General features: G+C 32.0%; 1 protein-coding gene across 1 annotated transcript; it reads right to left on the reverse strand.

Moving 5' to 3' along the window:
- Positions 1-3,612: 3,612 nt before the first annotated feature.
- LOC107493866 (glucomannan 4-beta-mannosyltransferase 9) lies at positions 3,613-11,463 on the reverse strand. Its single transcript, XM_016114901.3, has 9 exons — positions 10,790-11,463; positions 10,471-10,569; positions 9,549-9,801; positions 5,707-5,817; positions 5,294-5,430; positions 4,965-5,078; positions 4,666-4,865; positions 4,322-4,519; positions 3,613-4,205 (listed from the first exon to the last, which is right to left on the reverse strand). Exons 1-9 carry the CDS (start codon positions 11,093-11,095, stop codon positions 4,043-4,045), a joined length of 1,581 nt encoding a protein of 526 aa, XP_015970387.1. The 5' UTR covers positions 11,096-11,463; the 3' UTR covers positions 3,613-4,042.
- Between the last annotated feature and the right edge of the window lie 6 nt (positions 11,464-11,469).

Consider the following 11,469-nt stretch of genomic DNA (forward strand, 5'->3'; position numbering starts at 1 on the left):
ACCCGACACATCCTTTCGGATGTCGCCTTTTTGCCACTTCCGAGGATATAGCGCCTGGCCCGCTCTTGTTCTGAGGATATAGTGCCTGGCTCACTATCGTTCCGAGGATATAGTGCCTGGCCCACTTGCATGCTCAATCAGAGGATATAGTGTCTGGCACACTCTTGTGGCAGAGAAGGAAAACAACAACACATATAACTCATCACAAATCATTCCAAGGATATAGTGTCTGGCTCACTATCCACATCCACAATTCCATCAACCTCAAATCATCATCATTTCTCATCTCAAATCACTTCCAATTATCAACTCTCAACATTCCAAGGATATAGTGCCTGGCACACTCTCTTTCAATCATCAAAATCCTCATTTGAATTCTAAGAGTCCTCAACTCATCATAACCATCATCGCTCCCATCAACACCCTTAAACATTCGTATTTCTCAAGCTCATCTTCAACAATCCCATTCCAAACTCACTAGTTCGTCAACTTCTCAATTCATCCACCATTCTTCTTTTGCACTACACCAAACCCATCCCCAGTACACCAGAAATCTAAGTCTCCGTTCTCTAATCTTGCATAATAATCATTAACTAAAATCCTTCGCTATCTCTCATATTCCCATACTCAAAATAAATTCCAAAAACCTTAAAATGGTGTTAAAGAAGCTTACAACCTTGTTGGAAAGGAGAAATAGTTAAAAACAAAGCAAAATTTGAAAAATAGGGCGTGTGCGTCCGCACAGAGGTGTGCGTGTGCACGCCTAGGGAGTTTTTAAAAGTGTGCATATGCACAGGTGTCAAAATTCAAAATGGTCTGTTCACTCGCACAACCTGTGCCAGCGCCCCCAACAGACTAGCCTCCCCAATGTGTGCGTGCACACAGGTCTGTGCGTACGCACAGGTTACAATTTTCCATTGGTGTGCGCGCGCACAAGCTGTGCCAGCGTTGCAAGCAGATTGCCTGCCTCTGCGTGTGTGGATGCACAGGTCTGTGCGTGCGCACAGGTCACAATTTTTGCAGAGTGTGCGTGCGCACAAGGCTATGCGTGCGCACATACCAGAAAACTTATAATTCTGTAACTTTGCAGAATTTCAAGTTTTCAACACCAACTTTGAATGATCATAACTTCCTCTACAAAATTCAAATTTGGAAAACTTTATATCAAATTAAAGGATTTTCAATAAGCTTTCATTTTAGACCATTTTCAATCAATTTTAAAAACTTAGGCAAAACTTATGATCAGACAAAGTTCACTAAAACTAACTTTTGCCCAAAATCACAATTTCCACAATTTCTTTGCAAAACACAACCAAAACCAAAACAACCCAATCCAAACTCCAATTTTCATCAAAATCAACCCTCTATAACATATCACACCAAACTTACCACATTTTCCCTTTATCTTTCCTCATTCACAACATCACTTCAATATATTACATATATCAAACCTTATTAACAATTTCCAACTACATTACCAACCAATCCACATCAATATCACATCTATCAACACAACTCACTCCCCCAACCTCTCAATCCTTCATCCTCATCATATCCACAACCCTCATTACAATTAAATTCAACATTCATCAAATCATCAAAAATCATCATATAACATCATTCAATAACTTAACAACCATTCAAATCCAAACTTATCCTATGGGTCACTAGCCTAAGTGTCCATGAATATTATATACTACATAGAAAAAATTGAAACCATACCTTGGCCGATTCCCAAAATGTCCAAAACTCAAAATTGAGCACCAAATGAGCTTTCCAACCACAATCTAAGCTTCCAACAATCACCAACAAGCTCCAAACTCACAATAAACAAGCTATATACACACCAAACATCACTAATCTAACTAGGACTCAACATAAACATAATCGCACAAGGGTTTCAAGAGCTCTTACCTTACCCAACAGTTTTGGAAGCCAAAACCACCAACAATCAAGTGCTAGAGTGTACCTAAAACACCCAAGACACAAGATTTCTCTTAAAACCAACCGTAAAACTCGAAATGCACAAGGGCACGAAAATTGGGCAGAAAAACTTGAGAGACTTACCACAAATCTTAGATAGAAAGGACGGGCTCGACAAGAGCTTCGTGTAGCCGCTGACGGCATGCGAATCAGAGCACCGTAGCTCAAGATATCGCGGATTGAATGGAGATGTAAATAGTGTTCTTCTATTTTCTCCTCTACCCTTTGTAGATGTGTGTGTGTTTATGGGTGAAGGGTTCATTAATGAAACCTTATATATGTTGGACTTGGGCCCGATTCAACCCGTTAGCATTTTTTGCCCGTTTGTCCTAGCTTCGGGCCAAACTTTTAACACTAACGCCTGGTTTTTCATCTCTAATATTTTTCTAAGGTTTTCGGCTGTTTTCACTACTTCTCGCGCAGCACCGAGCAGACTTGAACCGGTTCAACCAGTTCAACTTTCGGTTCATGATTTTTCACGGTTTTTCACAGAGAACACATTTTCTAACTCGGAAGGACCTACTGAATCCGAAAATCATATTTAAATCCCCAAATTCTCATCTTAAATTTTTGGAGTTTAATTTCGGTATTTAAATGATTTTATTCATAAAAACGCCGGTTCTTACAACTTCTGACAGCCCTAAGAGAACACCTATCCCAACCTGGTTTCTGATCTAACACCAGAAGCTCATGGTGTACTTTGAGTTTCGCCGCCTTCTGATTTTCTGTGCTCCATTCGAATGATCGTCGTCCACTGTGCAAGCTTCTTTTTTTCTAGTTGGGCAAAATGTACAAACTTGAGAAGGAAGATTTTGGGTCTCAACATTTTTCTAATTAAATGATCTCAGTTTTTTAAATTGGCATTAAGTAGTCTATTTATTTTTATTTACAAATGGACTATCTAAAAACTCAAAACCTGATTTACCTAGTAACTTTTGATGATTGTCGGTTAATTTTTAAGAAGTGTTGCACTCCTAATTTTTTTTTTTTGGAGCGCACTTGCTTTCGTTTGATAAATATATTTTTTTGAAAATTTTGAATGGTTGTGTTTGAATTTCAAATATTTTTTTGATGAATTTCAAATATTCTTATTTTTAAAAATTTTGGATATTTTTTTCTTATGTTAAATATTGACTATAATATTAATCATGTAATATTGACTTCTAAGAATTTTCTTTTTTAGTTTTATAATTACAAATTAGATTAGTCATTTAGTCATCAATTTAGTTAAAGGAATACTTATATATACAATTAGTTGTCATTTTGGCAGTATAATGACTAGCTGACATTACACCTCAGTCGACTGAATTGAGAACAAAACCAATTGGAGTTTCACACATTTAGTGAAATGACAGTTAGTCACTAGGCTATCACAATTAACTGCACACATGATTATTCTAAGAAAAGATTTCTTAGATTTACAGATGTATCATTGTCCTAAAGTAAATGCTTGTATATTGTAATCCTGTCCAGAACCACTGAGTTTCCCATCAGATTATTCCCTTTTGTTAATCTTAACATAAACTGATTAGCTGTTTTTGTTACATAGGGAATGCCAAAGGAATTTCGTTATTTCAGTAAGATTTAACTAATTAACATAGAGGCTACACAGAGTAAAGAGATGCAGTATATAGAATCTTTTGTGTATTTTAACCCATTTCTTGGAGCTGCTTATTTCATCAAACAAATACAATGTAAAGAAATTAAATTAAAAGTGTTTACAAATAAAAAGGAAAAAGAAAAAAAAAAGCTACAAAATCTTATCAACAATCCACCATAGATGCTGTCGACGCTGTGTTCGTCTTTTGTGTATACTTGTTTCCCAGGTGAAGAACCTCCATTAACTTCCGTTATATGCCTTTTGCTATTCACAAGGAAATCTACTCTTTTAAAGAGTCACAGACTCTGTTTATGCAAAACCTTAAAAAAAATTATCACCCCTTTTCTTTTTATACTAATATGCTGTGTAATTTGCCAGACCCTGTATACTACAACGCATTTGACAAGTGAAGGCACAAACTGAAAAATTTCACTGAATGAAGAACATAGCCAAATAGTTTTACGAGGTGGGAACAAAGGTGCCAACATATCCAAATGCCATGATGAAGAACGCAATTGCTTGGATGAAAAGGAAGATGAAGTAGTGGTTCTTCCCGAACATAACATCGTAACAGCCACAGAAGAAGAGGTAAAATCCCACACCAAGTTCCAACAAGTGAAACCTGATGAAGACAAAGATATCAGATACATTGATTTTTCAATGTAATATTTAATCAAATTGACAAATATTTTAAAATTGAAGAAGCGAACAACTAAATCATGAAAAACCCTTTTGTACCTGTCTCCAATCTTGAATCGAGGCTTCTTCGATGCTACTTTACCTCCGGCTTTACTCTTGAGAGCATCTCCAAGCTTTTCAGTGACAACCCATTCGTTGACTCGGCTAGCCTCGAGTAAACCAATAATTGTCGCCTTTGTTCTATGAAGAGACATGACATTCTCAAAGAGAATCCAGAACACAAGTAAATGGAGCGACCTGAAACAAAAGCATAGGAAACAGATAATAAAGTCGGTCAACAAAAGTGTTTGTTTACTTGTAACACAAGTTACTTTCTTTCCATGAGATTCAACTGTAGAGAAGAATTGAAACAGAAGAAAACCAATAGAGGAATCAAGAAAGACCTTGGAGTTCCAACTGCATTTAGAAGGGTGATGACAGAAGGGATATAGACAGCACCCCATTTTGGAACCACAACCTCAGGAACCACAACGGTCGCAGGTAACACGATGCAGTAGAACACAAACGTGTTGATGTGTGCTATAACTTTCCTAACGAAGAAGAAGCTGTAAATCACATGTACCTTCTTCCAAGTTGACACTTTCTGCATTGGACAAAACATACATGGAATTTGAAATGTAAGTATCCAAATGCTGAATATATACCGACAAATATAAATTTGAGTATGAGGTCTAAAGCTTACCTTGTTTCTGATAATTTCCAAAACCATCTTCCTGAAAAGATTGGCGGGCCCACAAGACCAACGGTGCTGTTGGTAACGGTAGGCCTTCAAAGTACTTGGCAACTCATTTTTAACCTTTACTCAGAAAAAAATAGATCCATGTCAACAAAACCATACATCAATGTTATATAAATATACTCACAACTTTCCAACTGAGATTATTATGATGGTATATATATACACCACCTTAGAATTTAGTATTTAAAATTTAAAATTTTGAATACTAACTAAATATTGACTAAAAATAATAAATTGTGTTAGTCATATAACATTGTTCGTTATTTATTTACCTTCAAATCGGAGAGGTAACAGAATTTCCATCCCTTGAGACTAGCTCGGACAGCAAGGTCCATATCCTCCACTGTGGTCCTATCTTTCCACCCACCAGCCTCATTTAGCGCCGCAATTCTCCATACTCCAGCAGTTCCTATAATCATCCATCATATCACAAATAAAATTAAAAGAGTAGCTAAATTAGTTACAACATATTTGTGTATAACGTATATTTTCAACAAATAATTAACTATTAAAATAATTAAACTTTTCACAAAATGATTATCAAATTTATTTATAGCAGCATAATCAAACTTTTTTTTAACACTATAGATGTATCCTTATACAATAGTAGCATGATTGTTGTTGAAGAATACATATATATTTGCACTATGTAATTAAATTATTATTAATATTAAGATGATTATACCGTTGAAACCAAAGAAGGCATAACTGGAAGAGCCCACTTCTTGTTCCACTGTGAAATGGTAATCCAGTGACATCTCTTGCATCCTGGTCATCAAACATTCATCGGAATTCACTGAAAATTAAAAACAAGAAAAATTAATTAATATTATGTTATATTAGTGGCATGTCAAAAACATAGCTGGCATGAAATTTACAATGACATGGTATTGATTTGGCAGAAAGGAGCGAGAGAGTTCGAAATAAATTCAGCTGTCGGTTAGTAGATATAGACAGTGACCGGAAAATAATGAGGTCCACCATTAAAAACTTGCACATGCTGCTGCCGGAGCAACACAGCAGTAGGAGTCATTGAGTGAATTAGAGATAGGTAAAAGGGAAGATGGAGATCCACAATAAGAATAATGATTACATCAACAACCATAATAACGCCACAAACACTTTTCTTCTCTCGATAAAAACTGAAGTATTTGGTAACAAAAAAAACAGTAAAAACTTTTTTTATTTAATATTTATTAATTATTATAACAATTAATAAATATTAAATAAGGTAAATTTTGACTTTTTTTATTTTTCTAATATTATCATTATGAAAATTATGTTTGTGCTCTGCTATATGTTACATTTAATATTTGTTTTAAAACTATGTATACTTATTTATTTTTTAAATTTCAATATTTTAAATATATTGGAAGAATTGAAATCTTCTATTACTTTGGTAATTGTTAATGTAGTTAGAGCAACGCCTATGCATATTTTCATTTTAATTTTATGGTTTTATTTATTTTGTACCTTAAAAATATATGTTAGGATTACAAATTAAAAATTTTTTATTGAAAATACAAAAAAATTAAGTTTTAAATGTATTTGTTTTATATTTATTAAATGAAAAAATTTAAAATTTTCTATTAATAATAAGTTTATATGTGCTTTAAAGTACATCTTAGTTAAATCCTAATTTTATTTTGAGTTTTATAAATGTCACATTAGTATTTATGAAATTATATGCCATAAATAATAATTTAAAATTAAATGAAAAATTTGTAGCTCTAATTTTTTGTTTCGGTTCAACTTGAACTTTATATTATTTTTTATTATTCTATCAAAATAGTTATACAACTGACAAAATTTAATTAATTTTTCATCAAGATGATTCATACTATATCTCTAAAGTGAGACTGATTTCACTTTGTCTATGATTTTAATAAAAAATCTTAATTTTTAAATTAATTTATCTCCTGTAAGTATAAAAAATTATAATCCAAAAGTTGGAGATGCTGGACTCTTTGTTAACTAAATTTTGTTTTATTTATAATGTTACGTACCAGGGAAAGGTTATTTTAAAAAAATTGTGCATGCTTAAATATGTTTTTGGAACATGCATTAGACAGAAATACCCTTTGAAATACACATGTAGATAGAAGCAGATTTCGTGTGTTGCTCTCTTTAAGGACAATTATTTTAGGACCAGCTCAAAATATCATATTTTTCTTAGCTAGAACAGGGGAAGGGCGTTAGCTATGAGGAAAATTTTCTGGTTGGTGCACATGTTGGAAACAATACTTATTTGTATTAGTGAGGTGTGTGGGCCTTTTTAATCTTTCATATCACATCTTGAGAGCCACCCAAGAGAGCACATGTTTCTAAAGCATTATCATATGTTCCCAATATTGGGAATACGATTCCTTAGGAAAAGATAGCAGCTTTTTATTAACAAATAGTACTATAGTAGTATATATATTTTTTACTTTTCTTAGTTTGTTAGTTGTATGCATGTTGTTTTGCAACTTGTATTTCAACTTTCAATCAGGTTGTTATAATTATTGTTTCATGAAAATTTACATGTAGCTTGTTATCCTAACCATTATCATAAGGACACTAATTAAAATTGTAATATGTTGAATACATTAAAAATTTTAAATGCTTTTTTCTAGTATATATGCGGGTAGGAGTTAAAATTGGATGAGAGGTTACAAAAATAAATTTGATATGTAAAATTATAACTTCTCTAAAAAACCTTGCATCCCTTTAATTTAAAATTTTCCCTTTAAAAATCTTAACTCTTGTTCTAATTATAAAGCTAATAAACCTATAAGTAAACAATCTATATAGTCATCTTAAATTACTAACTCTTGAAACTCATTATCATACTTAAAATGACTACCAGCATAGTCTTTGTTGAAACAACAACTATTTTGACCACGTTGAAATTAAGGAGTACTTATATTATTTATTGCTAATCTACACCTACTTTTCAAAGTAATTAATAATGATCAATTAATTGGATTCTGAGGCCTTTACTTGCGAATTTAGTTATACTTTTTCCGCATTAAGCAGTATGGTCCAGGTTTTACCCGACTTTTCGGCCTCACATTGACTAAACCAGATCCAATTCCTACTATAAATGAATTATAATCAAGGGAAATAATATGTAAAAAGCCATAATTATTATATCATGGTTAATAATCATCTATCAGTTCATTAACGCCTTTTTATGACAGACTGGACATCAAAAAATAATGAAGAGAGTAACCAATCAGCAGCTTCCACTTAGCATAGGAATAAAACAAACCAAATAATAATCGCCAAAACTAATCATCTTATTGGTCGAGTGATCAACTCATTTGTCTACTTAAGTAATTATTAGGAGATTTAAATTTTAAATTTCGTCTTATACATACAATAATTTATTGACCAACAACAAACCCTAAATTCTAAATATTAAATAGAGTTTAGATCTTATACATACAATAATTTATTGACCAACAACAAACCCTAAATTCTAAATATTAAATAGAGTTTAGATCTGCAATAAATTGATCCTTAATTTATTGAATTTGAGGATACCATATCAATTAAAAAATTATACCCCAAATAGAACAAAACAATATTTTTTTGGTAATATGATTTTGAAAATACTATTTGTGTATAAAATTAGTGGCCGCTTAGATAATTTTAAAATTTAAAAATAAAGAAAATAAATAAATAAATCACAATTTGATTTAATAATATTAAATTAAACGTTTATATGTACAGTAATTTTGTGTGCATATAATATATTATAGGAAAATGCCTTGTTGAACAATATGAATAACTATCAATCAAATAAAAATATACTACACTTTCAAATTAATGATCTAAATTTTAATATTAAAATAACCATCTGTACACTAATAAAATAAATATCCGATATATCTATTGTTTACGTTGTTTAATATTTTCATTGTTTACCTATACTTTTCCTATATTATATAATATATAGGATTTAATTAAAAGAATGTCTAATAATAATTAAAAATAATGCCAAAAATAATAAACTTTATTTTTTTAAAAAAAAATTCTCCCCGGCAAGATTGTATTATATAAAGGTTGGAGTAGATTATAAAAGCGGGTGGACCATAGACACAAAGGAGTAAAAGAACACCATATCATAAACGACAATGATAGATACATATATAATTTTGGTAACAAAGTATAATAAATAGACACTAAAACTCAAGTATCAATTTTTTTACAGAAATTGAGTTTATATAAATTATATAATATTAGAATTAATAGTTAAATTTAGCGTCAAACTTTGACATCAACAAAAAGGGGGTTACGTGGCTTAAATCTAAGGCAAACATGAAACGAAAGTTGAAAGATGAAGGTGCTGCTAGTTAGCTAGAGTGTGACATTTGCACGGCGTTGAACCACAAAGTGGGACCCAACCCAGCACCAACCAAACTCAACACACACAAAAAGACTCATGTCACCGACAGTTTTTAAATAATCTAAATTAGGACTAAGAAAAGAGATTGTCGTTAAACGTGGATGTTAAGGGAGTTAGAGAAAAGTTTTAATTACCAAATTTCCAACGAGCCTGAATGAGAGCAAGCTCAGGATTGTGCACTAAGAATGGGATGGTTCGCCACAAGAAATCAGGTTCAGGCTGAAAATCAGCGTCGAAAATGGCAACGTAATCGCATTGCTTAACATAGCTTCGTTTCATGCCTTCTTTGAGAGCCCCTGCTTTGTATCCGTTCCTGTTGTCCCTCACTTCATACTTTATGTTCACACCCTTGCTTGCCCATCTTTGGCATTCTATCTGCACCAATTCCTGCAATTTTTCACACATCACAACGTCAATCAATGTTACTCCATCCATTCTTCTACTAATAATAACTATCATATAGTACAAAATTAATTAGTTATATCAAGAATAATTTTGTAATACATAATCAACAAAAGAACAAAAATTAAATAATTAATCAAATATGTTTTGTCTTTTTTCTTTGTGGAGTTGTGAAAATGTTTAGCGAACTAAATTTTGTCTAATTAATTGAGTAAATATTTGTTTGATTTTTATTTATTTGTTTAAAACATAAAGTATTTTTTATAATTTAAAAAATTTTAATTAGACTCTAATTATTTATGTAATTTGTATAAATAATTTTTGTAAACAATGATCTGAAGATGTGTTATAAATTCATTTAAATTAATTATTTAAATGGTTGAAAATCTAATTAAAATAAATTTTTTGGACAGTGGAGAGGCGGTTTTTTCTTGCCATAAATGGAAAGGACATTACTGATATTAATTAATTAAAAAAGTTTAGAAAACCAATTAAAGTATAAGTCAATTAAGTTTATTTTTTTATTTTAAAATTTGAAATATTAAGATAGTGAATGATTATTTTTTTTATTTTATAAAAGGTCTATTTTTTATTTAATTAGTTAGAGTTGACTTTATTCTTAATGAGTTTTCTAGCGGAACGGTAATTAATTACCTTGATTGCTTGATCAGTGGAGTCATCAAGAACTTGTACAACGATCCTATCAGAAGGCCAAGAGAGTCCACATGCAGCTCCAATTGAAAGCTGATAAACCTGCATTTTATGGTAGAAACAACGGTAATATTAAAAAATAAAAAAATATTAAATTTATTTTATTTAATATTTATTAATTATTATAACAGTTAATAAATGTTTAATAAAATAAATTTTGATTGATTTTGACTAATTTATTTTTACAAGCAATATAATAAGAAGCCATCTTTGTCGGATTATCAAGAGTATAATGAATACTCAAACGAATTAATTAACTAACCTCTCTTTCATTGTACATAGGAATCTGAACAAGAACCATGGGGTAAGAAGAGTTTCCTAACTCAACATCGTCCTTCATTGGCTCCCACTTGTAACGCTTCTCAGGCCTTCTTCCAAACAATTTCACGAGACTAATCACAATGCCCATATACACTCTCTCTATGAACATCATCACCGACATGATCAAGCATAAAAACACCGCGATCCTCAGCATTGGAACTATCAATGGCGCTTTGATCTGGCTCCACACCATTGCAAACTGCATTGTTATGTCATCCTTTGCGCCTTCAAACGAAACCCCATCCATTTTCAAGAGACAAAACACACACACACAAGAGACAGTAGTGGAAGAGAGGTTTATAATAAGAACAAGCTAATAACAATCTTTGTTAAAGAAGCAGGAATATTTATTTATTTATTTGTATTTCACTTTTTGGTGCGTGTGTTGTTAGTGTAATTTTCTTCTGGGTCACGCAAAACAATGGATGAATCGACGGAGCTGGAATAATGTCAGTGACACTATGCACTATATGTGTAGGTAGCTAGCTAGATGAGATCTCAATATAGAAACACTCTTTTTTTGGTTGGTTCTTTTCACGAGGATAAGTAGAGACCAAACAATTGATTGTGAGAGAAGTCAAATCTCTCTCTCTCTCTCTCTCTCTCTCTCTCTCTCTCTCT

Source organism: Arachis duranensis, chromosome 6 (genome assembly GCF_000817695.3).
Source record: "Arachis duranensis cultivar V14167 chromosome 6, aradu.V14167.gnm2.J7QH, whole genome shotgun sequence".
Taxonomy (NCBI): domain Eukaryota; kingdom Viridiplantae; phylum Streptophyta; class Magnoliopsida; order Fabales; family Fabaceae; genus Arachis; species Arachis duranensis.